The sequence below is a fragment of the Aythya ferina genome (genome assembly GCF_964211825.1).
Source record: "Aythya ferina genome assembly, chromosome: 8".
NCBI lineage: Eukaryota > Metazoa > Chordata > Aves > Anseriformes > Anatidae > Aythya > Aythya ferina.
Genome location: NC_140304.1, coordinates 27,692,320 through 27,710,861, shown reverse-complemented (window position 1 = coordinate 27,710,861; position 18,542 = coordinate 27,692,320). Strand labels below are relative to the sequence as shown.

The 18,542-nt window shown below is 40.4% G+C and overlaps 2 protein-coding genes across 5 annotated transcripts; one reads left to right on the top strand and one right to left on the bottom strand.

Moving 5' to 3' along the window:
- Window positions 1-203: 203 nt before the first annotated feature.
- CZIB (CXXC motif containing zinc binding protein) lies at window positions 204-8,833 on the top strand. 3 transcript variants are annotated; one of them, XM_084528445.1, is made up of 9 exons: window positions 204-475; window positions 562-645; window positions 1,256-1,312; window positions 2,069-2,150; window positions 3,830-3,861; window positions 4,370-4,447; window positions 7,705-7,770; window positions 7,885-7,962; window positions 8,593-8,833. In XM_084528445.1, the coding sequence occupies exons 1-8, from the start codon at window positions 470-472 to the stop codon at window positions 7,927-7,929; spliced, it is 450 nt and encodes a 149-aa protein (XP_084384571.1). In that variant the 5' UTR covers window positions 204-469; the 3' UTR covers window positions 7,930-7,962; window positions 8,593-8,833. The 3 variants fall into 3 exon arrangements, with proteins under 3 accessions (XP_084384571.1, XP_084384570.1, XP_084384572.1); XM_084528444.1 differs by lacking the exon at window positions 7,885-7,962 and having other exon boundaries at window positions 214-475; XM_084528446.1 differs by lacking the exon at window positions 7,885-7,962 and having other exon boundaries at window positions 215-475; window positions 562-635.
- Window positions 8,834-10,019: 1,186 nt separating this feature from the next.
- CPT2 (carnitine palmitoyltransferase 2) lies at window positions 10,020-18,539 on the bottom strand. Of its 2 annotated transcripts, XM_084528432.1 has the most exons (5): window positions 18,343-18,539; window positions 17,526-17,606; window positions 17,305-17,411; window positions 11,945-13,249; window positions 10,020-11,025 (listed from the first exon to the last, which is right to left on the bottom strand). In XM_084528432.1, the coding sequence occupies exons 1-5, from the start codon at window positions 18,453-18,455 to the stop codon at window positions 10,694-10,696; spliced, it is 1,938 nt and encodes a 645-aa protein (XP_084384558.1). In that variant the 5' UTR covers window positions 18,456-18,539; the 3' UTR covers window positions 10,020-10,693. The 2 variants fall into 2 exon arrangements, with proteins under 2 accessions (XP_084384558.1, XP_084384559.1); XM_084528433.1 differs by lacking the exon at window positions 17,305-17,411 and having other exon boundaries at window positions 18,343-18,494.
- Between the last annotated feature and the right edge of the window lie 3 nt (window positions 18,540-18,542).

The window sequence follows — 18,542 nt, the reverse complement described above, 5'->3', positions numbered from 1 at the left end:
ACCAGCTCTGCCGAGCTGCGCCCTCCCTCACCCTCGCACCTCCTCCTGTTCTTCCTACATCAGACTGCGCCCAAATGTCTTGGAAAAAGCAAAACCACCTCACCCCATACCGTGCCCGCCCGGCCCGGCTGGCAGGGCCTCCTGGCGGCACCCCGCGCCTCCCCGGCCGCAGCCTCCCGCCTGCGGGGCGGTGACGGGCAGCGCCGGCGAGCGCCATCTTAGCTGAGGGCAGCTTCGGCTTCAGCCCGGCAGAGATCACCGGGAGGCGGCCGCCAGCTTGACTGAGGGCACTGAGGGGAGGGTGAAAAAAAAAAAAAAATCACTCAAAAAAACCCAAGAGCGGCTTTAAACCCGCAGCGGCTCCCGCGAGAGGCGGGACGGCGTGAGGGGCAGCTGTCGGCTGGCAGCGGGGGCTGCAGGGCGGCACGTCCCGTGAGCGGCGGGGGGCTGCGGGGCACCCTCCGGGGCCATGGGGGTAGGTAGGGGCCGCAGCGGGGCCGGGACGGACCGGGCAGGGCCATACCGGGCTGACGGCCTCTGTCGCTGCCTTTCCCCTTGCAGAGGATCGGGCTGCAGCTCCGCGCCACGCTGGAGAACATCACCCGCCTGCGGGCCGAGGGCGAGGACTTCCGCTGGTACCTCAAGGTGCGGGGCGGCCTCGGGGGCTTCAGGGGCAGGGAAAAAAACTTTTATCGCTAAATGCTGCGCAGCCAGCGAGCCTACGCAGCGGGGCGTCTGGCATTAAATGTCAGTTTCAGTGGGGTGAGCTTAAAAGTTGTTTTTTTTCCACACAGTGCAAGCAGGCTGCTACAAGAGCAACAAAATATGGTGGTGTAGGTGTATAGATATACATTCATAACACATACATGATATTGTATATTAGTACAATTATTTAATAATAATAAAAAGCCTTAACTTGAAGCATTAGGGCCTCTATCGTTGAGGTGGTTGCTAATCCTGATAACCACTGCTGGTAACTGCAATAAAGGCAGGATGTGCCATTCCCACCTTGTGCTCAGTGACTGCGTTACACCATGGTTTGCACCCAGCGTGTGGAAGGACAGACCCCTGCTGTGGGCATACCTGCAAGGTTGGTGCAATCTGTGGGGCTGTGTGGTCGGCAGCAGCTGACACCCACCTCGGGCTCCTCTCAGCCACCAAATGGGGTTTGTGAATCTTGAGGGTTCACACCAGCTTCTTCAGCTTCCGACTCCCTACTTATTGGCACCTTTTCATTCTGTTTTTTGTTTTTCAGCTGAAATGTGGGAACTGTGGAGAAGTTTCTGAAAAATGGCAGTACCTGCGATTGATGGTATGTTTCCCTCTTACAACCTGCTTCAGAACAAAAATGAGGAAACAAACCTGCCACTCACATGCAGTGGACATTAGTATTAGATGTGACAATCTGCACTTTAGAAAAAATAGTAAATAGTAGCTATATGCATCCAGGAAATGCTGTCATATTTCATATTCAAAAATAATTGGAGATTTAACTGAAATATGCTATTAGAATGGTGACAGTCTGCTTTGAAAAGCCTCCTTTCTGTAGAATTATCAATTGATAACATATTTTGAAGTGATATTAGAATAAACCTGTGCCTGTAGAACATTTCTCTGATGATGATGGAATGTTTATGGAGAAGTTTAGATTATTTAAGGGGAGTTAAGCATGTCAAATGAGCATTTGGAAACTGAAAAAGCAGAATAAAATTTGTCATGGATAGGAGAAGGTTTTGTTATTAGGAAGGAATAATCATCTTTGTTGTACATTAAATGTTAAGAACACATTTTGATTTAATCAAACATGCCTATATATATGGACAGAACATAACTATCATTATTCAGGATTTTAAAGCTGGAACAGAATTGTTCCTTAATAATCACAGCTTTCTGAATTACATGTCTCTTTAGTTTAAAAACGCCTTCTCAGTGCAGTATTTTTAAAATATTGAGACCATTTTTGTAAAAACAAAACAAAAAAAAAACACCTATTTCACCTTTGCCAAGGCTTCTAGTGGCTCAGCTAGAATGCGATTAAAAATGGTGTCTCCATTGTCATGGTTTGTAGGACAGTGCTCCCCTGAAAGGAGGCAGAGGAAGTGCCACTATGGTGCAGAAATGCAAGCTGTGCTCCAGGGAGAACTCCATTGGTACGTGCTTAGAAATTTAAGAAACAATCACTTTATATTTTTTCTCTAAGTTTGTTTTTTAGTCCTAATTTTTGCATGATAGGTGTGCTGTTTTTTTCCAAGTATGCTGACATTTGACCTCAAAGCAGGCACACACTTGCTGTCATGGTCATGAAGGCCATAGGAAGGTCAGCTGGTCATCAAAAAAAAATGAAGTTAGGTCCACATGGTGGGATAGTAGGAACAATTTTGCAGCATATTGCTAAAACTAACAATAGCAAGTTATTTTCTGCTACTAACAGCAGTAATACAAGCTATTAAAATACTTGGTTCTCTAAATGTGATAGGCAAAATAATCTTAATCGATAACGTTAAATATTAGTGCTACTTTTGTTTTTCCTAAGAAGTGACAGGAGAGAGATGAAGCGCTTCTTGTTCTTTATGAAAAAAAAAAGGGGCAGAAACATTTATGGAGGTAGTATCTGTCCAGCCTTGGAATGTCCTAGGCAGGAGTGGGTTGGGAGGTTACAGGGATTATATCCCTAAATAAACCACATTTCCATTATCGGAGAGGTATTTCCTACCCAGTACGTGCTTGTCTTCACACAGAAGTAAGCCTGTTTCCAGCCATTCAAGCTATACCCTTGAGTGCAAATGCATTTTACCTGTTACACAATAAGCTTTTTGCCTTTCAGTCTCACTGCATAACGTCCTGTTTTTATGAGGAGCAGTAAAAGAAAGGTTTATACACTTCACCTTCCCAGAGAAAATAATCCCACTGGATTCTAAGTCTTAGCCTCCTAGATAAATATTTTAAAATAAATATAAGGAATGATACTGAGACCTGCTGCTTATCACAAGTATAGACTTCTAATACCACATGTCAGTTTTTGTTAAGTAGGTCCTGAAATCAAAGTCTCTTTTTAGCTTGAAAACTGGTACTGTTTGCAAATGGCTGGATTACTATTCTTCTTCCTTTTGAGATTCTACTTTGATTTAAAGAGATGCTAGCTACAGATGGTCAAGTAGGTTGGGCCCTCACATCTATTTTTTCCATTGCATTCTGTCCATTTCAACCTTCTCTAACTAATTTTTTCTGTCTACTGGGATTGAAGTGCAGCATTATAAAGATACATAAGTACATATGATGATAGCATGAAAGGAAACATGTTAGAAAAATATAGGATGGACTACGCTACTAGTTAAAATTTGCATGAAATGCACAAAACAGTTTTGAGAGTTACTTGCAGGCTCTTTGCTACTCTGTGCCCTATATACAATTTCTACAAAGGCAGCTTTGGGGGTGGAGCTAGGGATAGGTAGACAAAAAACTGTACAATAGTGACCTATGGTCTTGGTCTTGCAGTTGATGGGCTCTCAGGCCTTCTGGGGAGCTTGGGTTTCTGCATGAACAAAACTTGTACCCTTAACGTCATTTTACAAAAGCATACATTGCAATTTCTTTTTCTTTATGCCATTTTGATACCCTACCAATGCAAAATAAACTTCCCAGGAGAAGTGAGGAAAAAGTAAATTCTACTTTTTCATGGACAACTCTAAGAACTGCTTGGTTACTTTGTTTCTATTACTTTTTATAAGGAAATTTTTAAGAAAGGAGAAGAAGCTGGTACTTGGTTTGTGCACAACCCTGAAGACGTAATGTCACTCACTGTTATACTTCTGGTATCTTTTCTTTATAGATATTTTAAGTCAGACGATCAAACCTTACAATGTAAGTTTGTTTTCTCTTTTATATATTAAGTGAAAGATAAATATTAATAGTATTTTGAGTTTTTGCTGTATCATTGCATTCCTCTTTTAAGAACACAGAAGGTAGAGATGTTCACCTGATAGAAAATTGTCTGTTTTAGACTCCTGTACACAGTCTAAGAAAAAAAAAAATGCAGTTAACAGTAGCTTGGTAATTATTTACCCCTTCCACTTAAGTGTCAAATATAGAATAATCCATGATGCATTTCATAAGCAAAACACAAAACTGTACCACTCAAATCACAGACAATTACGTAGCATCCATATTTGAAGGCTTCCTTGTGGCAGATTAAGAAATTGTAGTTAATTGCAAACTATTAAGCAAGCCCTAGGATTTTGCTGTCACTTGGAACATCAGAGTTGACAGTGCCGCAGTTTAAAAGCAGTTCATTACTAGACTAATACTTGTCACTGTCTTTCTCTGAAAACTTTTTTAGCTGAAAATTAATGGTATTCTGACTCAACTACAGGCTGAAGACAGTGAGAAATTCAAGACAATAGTGGAGTTTGAATGCCGAGGTCTGGAACCAGTTGACTTTCAGCCACAGGTGAGTTCTTATTCATGAGTTGTTTCTCAGTTTTAAGACCACTTACAGCCTCTAAAAAATATACTATTAGAAACACTGCTGCTCTTCCTGAAATGTCCTGGACCTCCCCAGTTTTTCTTCCTCTCTGCAGTTCTTTTAGTTTATTCATCTCCAAAAAAAAAAACCACAAACAGCTAACATGAACAACTCTGGAATTGTTTTGTACTTAGGTTCCAGTGACTAAAAAAAAAGTATCTAAATCTAAAATTAAACTCCCCTTGGAGTGGCATTCAAATTGCCTTACAGGTAACTCATCACTGATCATCTGAACTGATCTGAAAGGTCTGGGAGCATTACAAAAGGGAGTCTTTCCAAATGGGCATCACAGGAGTGCACAGTTAGCTAGGCACTTTCAGGAGAGCTCCTCTTTGGTTACTGGTATGTTACACAGAGTAAACAAAGTTCCAGTTATGAACAGTTTTCAGTATATGGCCTCTAAATAAATTTTATTTTAGATTTGAAATCACCAAACCTGTAATTGAGTATTGAGTATTGGCATTTTTCTATTGGAAACTTGTTCATACCAAAACTGAAGATGGCAGTTGAAGGCTGTTGCAAAGCACATCTCAGGGTTTACAGTTAAAGGAGATCTTTGTGGCCAAACCAGTCCTCAGTGATTCACTTGCTTGTGCATGGTCATGCTGTATGCAAGCTAACTCCCTGCTATATTTAACCTATTATTCCGGTCGGATTAGGTGTAAATAGACTGACAAATATAAACCTCTTTTATCCTTCCCTCAGACTGTGACACTATCCTAACAAACAGAACAAAAAAGCTGATAGTACAGGGGATTAGGTATAAATGAAATCATCACTGCATTGTGCTGCAGGAGGAGGTCTTCATTTTCCATTTTTTGCTTGTTTGTTTCCCTTTGAGGAACAGCAAGGTTCTTAGCTTATCTCTTTTTGAAAGCTTTGCAGCCAGACCTAGGAACTTGCACTTTGAGTAAAATCTACGGAAAGTCTACAGATGCAGGAGATGCTTACAGATCTGTGTTCTGTCAATTTACTTTTATCTGCGGAACAAAGACTTCACAGCTGTAATAAAGCTTTTAAAGTAATATTCTCAAAGCTTGGTCTGTGCACTCTGCTAGAGAGTACACTTAAATCGCTGAGCAGGTAAACAGGCTCTGCAGTTCCTTAGTTTTATAAACTGCTTTGTATTTGGCATGATCCAAGCCAGCCTCACTTCTCTGCAGTCCTAGGACTGGCTCTTGACTAGCACTAAACAGGACTGGCCATAGCATTTGTATATATATACACACATATATATGTGAACATAATACAACCACATGTGAAGTCAATTTAGACTGCGTTAATACTTGTGTTTCTTATTCAAACTGGTAGTAGTTTTCCTAAAAAAATAAAATGAGTCTAAAGAGAGAGTATCCTTTGATTCTCTGACTTGAAACCTCTTCTTCTATCTACTTTGAACAACATATTCAAACAAGGTACTTCTAATAATGGGCAAGGACATTTTTTTTTTTTTGCAGTTCCTTATCTTTCTTTTTAACATGCTTACATAGATACATCTACTGTGAATCTGATACATAATTATTGGTTTTACTTAAGGATAGTTTAGCTACTTTCCTGTTCCTGTCCCTCAGTTGAATGCTTCAACTAAAAAATATAAGTTTTATAAAATTTCTCTTAAATCTTTTTCAGCTTCTTTGCTTTGTGCCAAAAATAATAGTTACATTGCTTAAAAAGAAAAAAAAAAAAAAGTGTGACAGTACTTTGTGTTTTAAAGTCAACAGAGCGATTTTTGCTTCTTCAGTGTAGATGCTTTAACTGCTGGTCCTTCGCCAGTCAGCAGGGGGTAGACGAGTCACTGCATTTCTCAGGTCCCTTCAGCAAAGATTAAATGGGTCTGCCCTGACACCAAAGCTGTAAGAATGCAAGTCCCCCTGGGGGTGTCCGGTACAGGAGCCTGTAATTCCAGTCACATGGCTTCTTGCTCCTTGGAGTGCTGGTGGATATCTTCAGGTAGAAAAAGCTGGGTTTCTTTTACTTTCCTAGTCTTTGTTCTGTACTGCAGCTTTCCATTTTTGTCCTTTGATGCTGATCTTCCTCCTAACCCATAGCAATTCCCTTGAGATGGGCTTCCGATAATTATATAAAGGATGTATTCACACCACACCTTGCAGATAGCTCTCCTTTTGTCATGTCTGCTACACTCTGTAGTCTGCTTAACTCCCAAATGCTTAACCCTCTGCTCAAATCCCCAAATATTTTACAATATTGTGGCTTATTTCACATGTTCCTACACAGTTAAATGTCTGGGGATTTCTTTATCAAAAATGCTCATGCAGATCCCCTGCTGAAAACCTTTGCTTTTTGTCAGTTCACAGTCACTTCTGCAGTTAGAAATGGCAGTATAAGAAACCTTCCTGTATGCTACCGAGATGGTTAAGACTTTTTAAATTTACTTTTAAAACTAGTAGAACTTAATTTACAGCTTGATTACTGTAAGCCCTAAAATAACAGATGGTTTACAGAAAATCAGAAAAAATATCTTCCTTGTGTTATATACATCATTGATATGCTTGCTTACTTCCTTGTGCTAGTGCTATCTTTTCTTTCACTTCTTTAAAAACAGGAACAGTAGCAACAGTGATGAACTTTCCCCTTTAAAAGACTATTTGGGTATCTTGATCTGTTCAGTCAGCTAACTGATCCTCCTTTCACTCAAGGCTTGCTAATCACTTTAGTACCTAAATGCACTACAGGCCACTTCCTTTTCTGGAGTGGCTTGGATTCTGATGATGTTTAAGCCAAAACTATTAACTTTTCCTTGTATTCTTTCTATTGTTTTCTTGCAGTGAGTTTATCACAAAGCTATTCCACACATCATGCCTATACAGATTCTGAACACAAATTAAAGCTATTAGTACTTGGATGCTGCTAGATGAATGTAAAAATTCAAGGTTAAGATTATTTATAACTCTTAAAAGTACCTTTTGGGGAGGAAAAACAGAAGAGCAGTCCTGTCTTAATTTTACATTGTGGTTGCTTAGGTCAAAATTGCCCACTTCACAAACAGGATCACAACGTCATACTGACCCTTGAAACAGCTTGGCTATTTTTCCTACCTAATCTAGAAGAAATAAAATAAAAACATGCTGTTACTTTCTTTAAACATTTCAATGATTATATTTATTATTTTCTTGCTACAGCTTTTTCTTACAAACTTATTCCCAATTTGTTTGTGTTTGCAGGCAGGGTTTGCTGCTGAAGGTGCAGAGTCTGGTACACCTTTTAATGACATAAACTTGTTAGAAAAGGTACGTTGTCTTAGTTTCATTAGTGAGTCTAATTATCTAGCATTCTTTCCTTAAGACAATAGTCCAAATACAGAACTTACACATACAAGAGGCTAGTTTTATGCTTTCATATAGGTACGGGAAGGTTGTAACCAGATAGAGAAGCTACAACAACTGTGAATAACCAGCATGACTAACAGCTTCATTTTAGAAGTACGTATTTTCAATCTCAAGAGCTGACAAAGGTATAAATGCAACTTTTAAGTCATCAGAAATGTCAAAGAGCAAACACCTGCAATACTAAGTGGCTGGGGTGATTCAGAGTGGTGAAGTGATTTCTCTACAATATCTGTACTTTTTCCTCTGCACAGAGATCTTAAAAAGTAAGATAAAGACACTCCTTCAAAGCGCAGGATAATGACTCCAGCATTACAAATCTTCCTTGACTGTGAGCAAGAATCTCAAGGTCAAATCTGTTCCCCTGTATCCTACTTGGCAGGGATCTGCTTGTCTGCTGAGCCACGTGACTAGGGTATTGTAAATGATAGATAATCCTTTCATCTGCCGTGGTTGCCATTTTGTCCACTACAGGCTGTGGACTACATTAAAAAAAAAAAAAGTTTAAAATAAAAACACTGATACTGAATTTTGTTTAATTTCAGGGCAGTGCTCTTGCTTCTCTCAGAAATTAGAATGTAGGTAACATTTCTGCAGGAAGTACTGTGTAATCTTTAGGACCCAAACTTTGAGTAAGGCTTAGTTTCAGTTTGAATTACAGTCAAATTTAGACACTATTGCCATCTATCGTCTGTGACTAATACTATGAAATCTTAATTCCTACAGGATTGGAATGACTATGATGAAAAAACAAAGGAATCTGTTGGAATCTATGAAGTTACCCATAAATTTGTGAAATGCTAACGTTCATTCCGCTCGTAAACTTTGGTATGCTTATTGATGAGGGAGCTGTAACCATCAGAGACAGTTTCCTTGGAGTTACTTTTCACACGGCTGTACTTCGGAAATGTAAACTTCAGTAAGTGACTGTCCTCAGAACATCTAATAAAAGATTTTTCACAGAGCACTTTGAGATGGTCTTAGTACAGACTGAAAGTTGCATGTATGCTCAAGTGAACTTGGCCATTTTCATAATGTTGTTGGTTTTGGTAAAATGTATGCTTGACGTGGGCTGTAGCTTAACTAGCGCATCAACTATTTAGGCAACTCACTGCCTCGAAGTTTTAAATAGTATCACTGAGAAGTATACACATTTGATTCTTTAACGTAAGCAAATAAGGTATTTTCACCCACCATTCCTAGCATCAGGAGGTAGATAAGAGTATTAGTAAAGAGATGGTACTAACTGTTCAAGCAAAAAGGTAGATCTTTATTTGAACTGGCAGAAAGCTCTTAAAGACAATGAAGTGAATTTACTGAGAATACTACTGAGTTTGACTTACACTGACACTTATGCCTAGCTGTTACACCTTCTGAAAATCAAATTATCTTTCTGTAGATCAACTTTACTCATTTCGAATTGCAGACAGACTTTCTACTTCTGGAAAGTGCTCTCACTATCTTGCTAATTGTTCTCATGTTCAAAAAAACACCAACTTTCTCTAAGGAACTTCATTCAAAGACTTTTGCTCTGATTAAATTAGTTCATTCACCCCCCAAAATGATCACCTTCCCTTCTTCATATAAATTGCAAGGATAATCATGGTAAGTCTGAGTTACGAGCACTGGGAGGAACCTGTCTGCGCCAGTTTGAATTCATCTTGAATTCATGGTGTGACTACTTTATAGCGATGTGTATGCTCAAGCTTTCCTTGAACCCTTCAGCATGTTTGGCTAAGCCTTAGTCTTTACAATTCCTACAACAAACCCTGATGCATTAAAGATGCATCTCTAAGCACTAAAACTCTAATATTTGGTACAATAAATGACATAAAGAATTGCAGCCAAAGGCAAGTACAAAAGTAAGCAAAAAAATTAGAAAAATATTCTGTTAAGGTCACTACAGCAGGAGGAATATTGGAAAGAGAATTCCAATGATAAAGTTCAGTGACTTTTTGAAGGCACAGGAGCACGTGTACACAGCAGAACAAAAGCAGCAGATTACTGGACAAACTTCACATATGGAAGGTGAAAGACAACACTGCAGCAGGCTTTGAAAAGTATTCTTTCTAACCTTTACAAGAAACATGAGATACTGATAGAGAGACTACCCACACTGTATGATTTTGATACCAGTAATAAAATAACTGTGGTTATTATTATATAGCTTTATTGCATCACAATTGTCTTTTCGTCAATTTAACAGCACAGTTGGTGACTGCAGGTTAGTTAAAGCCTTGCACTTCATTTTTTGTTTCTCAAAAAGCTGTTATATTGGAAAGGCTTCAAACCGTTGAGGTACAATCAGTTCTGATGTTGATTCAAGTTTAAAGAAAAAAGTAGGTGTGACAAGTTAGTAAGCAAGCTTACTGCAAGAGTGCAAACATAATCACTCTTTCATATTTAAAACTATTGCATATATTACTTTAAAACCAAACAGTTTAAGGGTGGTTTCACAGTGCTGCTGTCTGCCTGAACACTCATAGAACAAAGATGTCAGAGGTCACAAATGTGGTAACAATGCTTTTTATTTTAAATGTATTTTAAGAGCATGTGGATCTGTTTTAACAGCCAGTTCTGTTACTTCATTTTTCAACATCATGAATGCTTGTATTTCCTGAAATAATGCATTCAAGGTCTGCACTTGATTTCTTTAAAATAGATAAAAATTTCAAATTGAATCTACACAGTATTCAAGTTCAAGGAAGCTAATTGAAGCCAATTTAGCTCTTCGGTTTCAGCCACATTGAACACTGATTAGTAGGTACTGCCAATTAGACAAGGTCTGTATTCTCTATCACAACTGTAAGTCTTCCATCCCTTTTGTCTAACTACCTACCTTCTTGCCCTTTAAAACACTGAAGATACTTTCCAGTGACTTGTGTATGCACTGAAGGAATTCTTTACCATTCCTAGTTGGGTAAGACGAAACATTGCAACCTATCCAATCATCATGTACTTGATATCCTACTCCATAGCCATCAGGCACCACTGGGCCAAATCCTCCTAACTGCACAGCCGGGCTAACTAATGTGCTTGTAGAAATTATGTTGTAATTAAGTCGAGCATAGGCTTGGTCTTGATAGAAATCAGGCAATGCAATACCTTTGGATTGGGCTAAATAGCGCAACCCAAAGAGATGTCGGTCAAATCCCTGACCTGTTAAAATAAAGTAACAAGTATTAGAGATATGACTAATTTTTGTAGGAAGTAAACTCACTTTTTAGGTAACACCTTACTTTTAAGCCACAAAAGAAGAGGTCTGAAGAACTGAGGGTTTTTTTTGTATTAGCAAGAAACACTTTTCAGAACCTAGAAATTTTTCTGCACTTCTAATGCACCTGTGCTGAGGAATGAGGGCTTGCTGTTGTACTACTAGCCTCAGCCAGGAATCATGATAGTAAATAAAGCAATGTTAACAGGCAATTTTAATAATGCATCACATTCTTTATCTGACCATTTCCTTTTTTTTTTCTTTTTTTTTCAAAAGAGAAAGGCTTTCCTAAAATTTGTGAATCTAAAGAAGATCTTGCATCAACAGGAGGCACATTTTAGACTCTGTGGGGTAATGTTCAATAAAGTCTCACTGACTTCACTGAAACAGTACAGCAAGTTATGCTTCTGGGAAGGTCGATTCGAAATAAAGCATTTAGAAAAATACCAAGAGTAGCACAGCCAAAGAATCAGTTTGCTTTGGAAGTTGTTAAAGCCTTTATACCCCTGCAGGGATTAGGCAGCAACTCTTCAGTCATAAAGCCAAAGTTCTTAGTTGCCTTGGAGAGTATAGCATATATTAAGTATTAGTGCTTCAAACAGCCCAGCTGCTTTAAGGACAAAACTACAGTAAGAAGGAAATCTAGACATGTTAACAGGGAACTAGGAGCACAGAGGCATCTCCCCCTAATCAAGAAATGAGGGTCATGGAACACATTTTAAACTGCAGCTTTCTGTTACAGTTAAGTTTGCATTAACATCAGACCTACATCGAAATTTAATTATTTACTTGTGAAGTAAAACTTTGATAGCAACTTCAACAAACATTTTAGTGCAAAAAGAAAAGTGATACATTCCTACTCACCCATAGCAGCTTCTTTTGTCAAACGGCCATGGTATTTGGAGCACTCCACAATCAACTTCTGAAGCTCTTCTGTGCTATGTTTGGACAGTTCCCTGACAAAAGCCTCCGAACACTTCTTTGTATGAATAGAGGCAGGACGGATAGTTTCTGTGCGACCATGTTTGAAAGCTGCAGTACTACAAGATTCATATGTAGCAACCGTCTGATTGTATTGTCGAAGGAAAGCCATCTGGAAGGCAAGCTGAACCACAGCATCTGGGCTCACCTTCTTCTGCTTTAGAAGTTCCTTGCCCCCTTCATGGAACTGAATCATATCAATAGACAGTGATTCTACACTGGCATCAAACTTCTGCTTTGCTTTCGTAATTCCTGCTTTTAAGGCATCATTCAGCTTAAAGTCAAGTTTCTGCACTGCTCTGGAAGAGTCGACGGAAGCAGGCTGCGACTGAGGGCTGACAGCTGGTACTTTGGTACTGTCTTTAAAGACTTCGTTCTGGAATCTAAGCACAGCCACACCATCACCCCAGGAATGTTCAAAATTAATTCCTGCAGTGCCATCTTTAGCTATGATAAGATTAAAGGATTTGTCATACCAGCGGTTAGCACCATCTCCATGCAACATAGTATGGGACAAGTGCACAAAGTCTTTAATGGGAAAATCATCTAAACTTAAACAAAACAGAGCAGTGTCTACTTTTTGAAGAGCTTCCTCGTTGCCGCTATCCAGTAGATTCTTTCTCAGCAATGCCCAAGTATCTCGGTTTTCACTGGTGAGGTAGCCAAGTGGGAAGTCTGGGGCTGGACTGTTGTCACTGAGGATGTATTTCAAGTGTGCTTGTATTTCTGAAGGTTTCACCATATTTCCATCTCTATCAATAACATCAAATACATAAAAATTCCCTTTTCTCATTACCAGCAAGTGTTTTGCCTTTTCATCTGTCAAAAGCTCATCTCTGTTGAGTTTAGGCAACCGTGTAGAATTGAAAAGCCTGAAGTACTGAGACATATCTAGGGGGTATGCATTGACCATGTAGGCACCAAACCAAGAAAGTGAGGAAGGCACAAATCGAATAATTTTCTTAAAGAGCTCAGTGTCACTTTTTTCTGGATTGAGGTGAAAAACCTCAGGTTCAAGATAACCAGCCCTGAAGGTCTTCATAAAACGCACAGCAGAAACAGTCATATTCGTAGCTCGTATGAGTTGATCATTATACTCAGATTTTGGGTCAGGATTAAAAGACATAAATGCATTAAAATTCAAAACAACAGGGTCACGTGATTTTAGGTACATATCAAACCAGGGACCTGGAAACAAGAGAATTGAGAAACAGGTCAGAACATAAAAGCAGTGTACTGAATCAGACCAGAGGTTCATGTAATCAATATCCCACCTCAAACAGTAATCGTTAATACCTATTGAAGTGCAAATAAACTAGAAAAAAATGTGCAGTAATTCCCTCAAGGACTCTCCCAATCTCCAATTACTAGGAGAGGTACTGCTGGCTAATTGTAAAAATACTGTATTTGGAGCGATCCATATGAAGACTCTCAATGTCACCAGCACTGAGGGAAAATTTCCATGTTTTCTGTATATCTCAGTGATAAACCATAACTCCTGTGATATGCAATGCAGCTCCCTGGCACTGATTTCATTGAACACCTCACATTTAGACTACAACACACCTTTAAGTACACTTAAACTACAAATTTCTTCAATTCTCTATCACTGATGGCATGCTTCTCTTTATAATCTTATCTTGAGCATAGAGAAGCATTGCAGAGAGATCTTGACGAATTAGTGAGCTGTGCAACCACCAAAAATACCAAGTTTAACAAGAGCAAGTGCTAGATTCTGCACCTGGGAAGGGGCAACTCTGGATATACATACAGACTGGGAGACAAGAGGCTGAGGAACAGCCCCACAGAAGTGGATCTGGGGGTTTTGGTCAATGGCAAGCTGAATATGAGCCAGCAGTGTGCCCTGGCTGCCAAAGGGCCAGGCGTGTCTTGGGGTGCATCAGGCACAGCACTGCCAGCTGGTCAACGGAAGGGGCTGTACCGCTCTGCTCTGCACTGGTGCAGCCTCACCTCGAGTACTGTGTGCAGTTTTGGGCACCACAGTATAGAAAGGGCATAAAACTATTAGAGAGCATCCAAAGGAAAGCTACAAAGATGGCGAAGGGTCTGGAGGGGAAGAGACTGAGTAGTGGCTGAGGTCCCTTGGTTTGTTCAGCAGAGCAGGCTGAAGGGACGCCTCATGGCAGCCTGCAGCTCCCTCATGAGGGAGCTCTGCTCTCTGGGGACAGCGACAGGACCCAATAGAACGGCATGGAGCTCGGACAGGGGGAGGTCAGGCTCGGCTTCAGGAAAAGGTTCTTGACCGAGAGGGTGGTCGGGCACTGGGACAGGTTCCCCAGGGCAGTGGTCACAGCACCAAGCCTGACAAAGTTCAAGAAGCATTTGGACATTGCTCTTAGACATAGGGTCTGGTTTTGGGGTGGTTCTGTGTGGAATCAGAAGTTGGACTTCATGATCCTTGTGGGTCCCTTCCAACTCAGGATATTCTGTGATTCTGCAATTATTTCTGAGGCAGAGTTTCCCTTATTGTTTGTCCTCATTCCTACTCCTCTCTTCCTGGCAGCATTCCTCCATCCACATTTGCTGTCACGCATTTTCACCTTTTTCCTCCTCCTATCCACTAAAGCAAACAGCACTGAACAGCACTCTTGATACCAATGCATTACAATTGGGTTCTTAAGCTGGCAATATGATGAGGTTCAGCCTGGAAAAGAGGAGGCTGAGGCGACCTACAGCTTCCTCACGAGGGGCAGTGGAGGGGAAGGCACTGATCTATTCTCTTTAGTGACCAGCGATAGGATGCCTGGGAATGGTGTCAAGCTGCAGCTGGGGAGGTTTAGGTTAGACATCAGGAAGAGGTTCTTCACCAAGAGGGCTGTTGGGCACTGGAACAGGCTCCCCGGGGAAGCAGTCACTGCACCAAGCTTGTCAGAGTTTAAGAAGCGTTTGGACTGTGCTCTTAGTCACATGGTCTGAATTTTTGGGTAGACCTGTGTGGTGCCAGGAGATGGACTTGATGATCCTTATGGGTCCTTTCCAACTCAGGATATTCTAGGTTAGAAGGGACCTCAAGGTTATTATTCCAGACTGAGAACAGACTTCAGAAAGAAGAATAACATCTGACACCTACAGGTTTTTTACAGTCTCATTTCATCACATGGTATGTCAGCATAGCAAGAAGCATGAATGTGACACAAATGTTTTTTGTCTGTGCTGTAATGAAGGGAGGCCATCATAGCTCTAAAATGCAATCACACCTCCACATATGCTTATGAGTAAAACAAAAATCCAGGAGGCATAGCCACAGGCAGCAAAGGATTGTTTTGTGTTTGTTTTTTTCTTCTTCTTCTTAAGTAGCATCTATTTCATCATTGTTAACAACACTGAACTCGTTAAGTTTTGGTATTACAAGTTGTATGGAAGCAGACACCAGAAACAAGTGGATACCAAGTTCATCTCAAGGCAGCCGATGAATGAAAGATTATTATTTCAAGCCTGGATCATTCCCAAGTATAAATTTCTAGCTGAGTTCTAAGAAGGCCAACAGGTAACTCAAGGATTTGTCATAATTTTAATTCTAGATGAGTGTAACTGGCACTCATTATGATTTTAAAAACACATTCCACATCATTATGTAGCCTTTTAACCTTGGACTTGAAAGTTCAGCATGGATGCAACTATACATATTTTCAGAAAACAATTTAAAGTAGAACAGGTCTTCTATGAGGCCTAAAAATAATAACTAAACACAGAGGAAAACAAACACCCTGTATTTCATTGACACAAAGCAGAAGCATGCTGGTTAGCCTTGACAAACACCATACAGTTAGCACCAGTTAAAACCCAGATACTGTACAAAGTGAATAGAACACATAAGCTAATAAACTGACTAGCAGCTTATGTGAAATAATCTGGTATTCTCTACAGAGTTTGTGGTTGCTGTGCAACTTGTTAAGCTAACACCCTTATGGGCACTCTCAATAGACAGTGAGGGCAGAATTGCATTCACTAGACAACATGTAAGCTTCAACTTCCTTAAGTAATTGAGTATTTCCACCTCTGTTGCTATCCATCCAATAATTTCGTAAGAAGGCACTTGTATTTGGAAGCCAGTGGAAGCAACAAGGAAGAAGAACGACCTAAAAACTCCATGCATACTTTCCCTCTCTTAATTTGTTTTCCCTTATTCTCATCTTCCTCCTTCTGTGTATCTCTTTTTCTTTTGCTCTTTAAAAAAGTATTTTTGTTTTGGTTTGGTTTGGTTTTGGTTTTGTTTTTTTTGGGGGGGAGGTTGTTTCAAGTCCAGAGCACTGATTATTTCTGCCTTCCAAACCTTAGTCATATTTTCTGAACTCCCTCAAGGTTCAGTTTTATTGCTACGTAACTTGGAATTATTTGGAAATGATTGCTTTACTTTCCTTAGGGGAGCTACTGGTTAAGCTCCTCTATTAACCTACAGTAAATAGATAGCAATGAATACAATAAAAATAAAAACCATAAACTCAAATTTACACAAAGCAACTCATGAAAAACTAATCTTTAATATCTATCCACCCCTTGTATCAGCATAATGAGAGAATTTTCCCAAGAAACTATCACTACAGAATATTCCTACAAAGTTGCCCATCCTACATTTTAAGATCTACCCTTACAAAAGGATACCTAACTTTTTGCCATGATCTATTTCCCATCTATTTCCCCTTTTATGATGGCAGTATAGAATGCAGAGTGTTCCTTTAGAAAAGACCAAACTAAAAATAAGACTGTATGTCACAGAGAAATCTTGTTTTCAGCAAAGCAATCTGATTTCAGAAAAATAATTTCATCTGCATAATTAACTTGAAATAAAATATTATCTTTGTGGTTGACCTCTTCCTTCCACAGTTTTTTTTTGTTTGTTTGTTTGTTTTAACTCCAATAGCATCACCGTTATTTCCCATCCCTTTTGATTATATTTTACTAGTGACTTTGGTATTTTCTACTCTAAAAGGGTATTTTTGCTTTTCTAAAAGGGAAAAATGTCTTGTGGGACTATAATTCTTGTTAAGTACTATATCCTGCAGAATTCTGGCATATTCAAGCTACATGAAGGACCTTCTTCGTTCCACCAGAGACTCAGAATTTGCTCAAATATTGTCACAGGTAGAATACAGAAGATGTTATTCCAAGTTTATGGAACAGAGAACTTAAGCTTCAGCCTGTTTTATTTGCAGCATTATGAGCTACGTATTATCAAGTACAATGATCTAAGGGCTCCTTCAATATCCAGTTGGTCAACATACCTGTGATGTAACTAGTATGCTTGTTCTGTTTGTCTTGAGCAACTAATTGCTCATGCAGCTCTCTTCCAATCCCCTTTTCAAACTGATGAGCAAGTTCTTCAGTTTTCCTACAGCAATCAATAAAAGATTTGAAATTCTGTCATAATTTATATTTTTGATATGAAACCGTGGCTTTGAAGCAACAAACGGTAACGCAGTATGTGTATCTTGTTTGTCCGTACCTGAACTGGTCATCGTTTAAAAGAGGTTTCTGTGCATTCAGATATCTCTTAATTGTATCTTCTAGCTTTGGAACCGGCAGTCTGAAGGAAGGGGAACAAAAAGAGACACACACTTCATGAGTAACAGCACCGATTAAGACTCAGTTTCTTACACTGTAGTCTTTTCCATCTTCTTTCTTCCTTATCCTCCATACTTTCTAAATAGTTTAAAAGTTTCTTCAGTAAGAAGAAGAAAGGGAATATACGGACATACATCCTCACAGCATAAGCTTCTTGTGAGAAGGAAAACAAGTTAAAAAAAACAAAAACTTGACTGTCCTGTTTTAAAGTTATTGCAGTGAAGGGTGTTAGTACCTCGTAAGCAGCACAGGGTCACAAGGTGCACCAAGGGGAAGCCTCTGTTCAGGAGCATGGTGCAGCTCGGTTGGCCACCTCCTGTACCGGACTACCGCTCACTGCTGGGTGCTGAACATTTCCTTACAGATTTCCTACTCAGTACCTTTCTAAGCCTCCTCTAACTAGAAAGTAACTCCATTACACGTACAGGGATTACTTTCCAATCTCAACTTTCGAAAGTGACTTGACGGTTGTATCTGTGCTTTAAAGAACAAAACCATCCTTCTCCACGGAGTTTCAGGAAGAGAACACAGAACACCAGAGCCAGCCAGAGCAAGCCGCCTCCCTTCCCTTCCTTTCGTGCCCTTTCCTTCCCTTCCTTTCCCTTCCCTCCCTTGCCCTCTCCTCCCAGCAGACACCCCAGGGCTGCGGCCCTGCGGCGCCCGACCTCTGCCCGCGTCCCCGCCGAGCCCGGCGGTACCTGGGCAGGCTCTTCTGGTAGTGCATGGTGGGCACGATGCTGCGGTGCAGGTACTCGGCAGCGCCCGCGCTGCTGTAGCCCCGCCGCAGCAGCAGCAGCTGCCGCGCCGCCATGACGCCCGCGACACCCGCCTCACCCGCCCCGGCCCCGCTCTGCGGCCCGGCGGCGGCGGCGCCTCCACAGCTCCGGCCCCAACGGCT

Bases quoted from the DNA above. Each gene is read 5' to 3' on its own strand.
- CZIB (XM_084528444.1), top strand. The intron at 646-1,255 runs GTGCGGGGCGGC...TTTGTTTTTCAG, and splicing joins ACTTCCGCTGGTACCTCAAG to CTGAAATGTGGGAACTGTGG. The intron at 1,313-2,068 runs GTATGTTTCCCT...CATGGTTTGTAG, and splicing joins GGCAGTACCTGCGATTGATG to GACAGTGCTCCCCTGAAAGG.
- CPT2 (XM_084528432.1), bottom strand. From the start codon at position 18,455: ATGGCGGCGCGGCAGCTGCTGCTGCTGCGGCGGGGCTACAGCAGCGCG. The intron at 17,607-18,342 runs GTACCGCCGGGC...CCCTTCCTTCAG, and splicing joins TACCAGAAGAGCCTGCCCAG to ACTGCCGGTTCCAAAGCTAG. The intron at 17,412-17,525 runs GTACGGACAAAC...TGATTGCTGTAG, and splicing joins TTAAACGATGACCAGTTCAG to GAAAACTGAAGAACTTGCTC.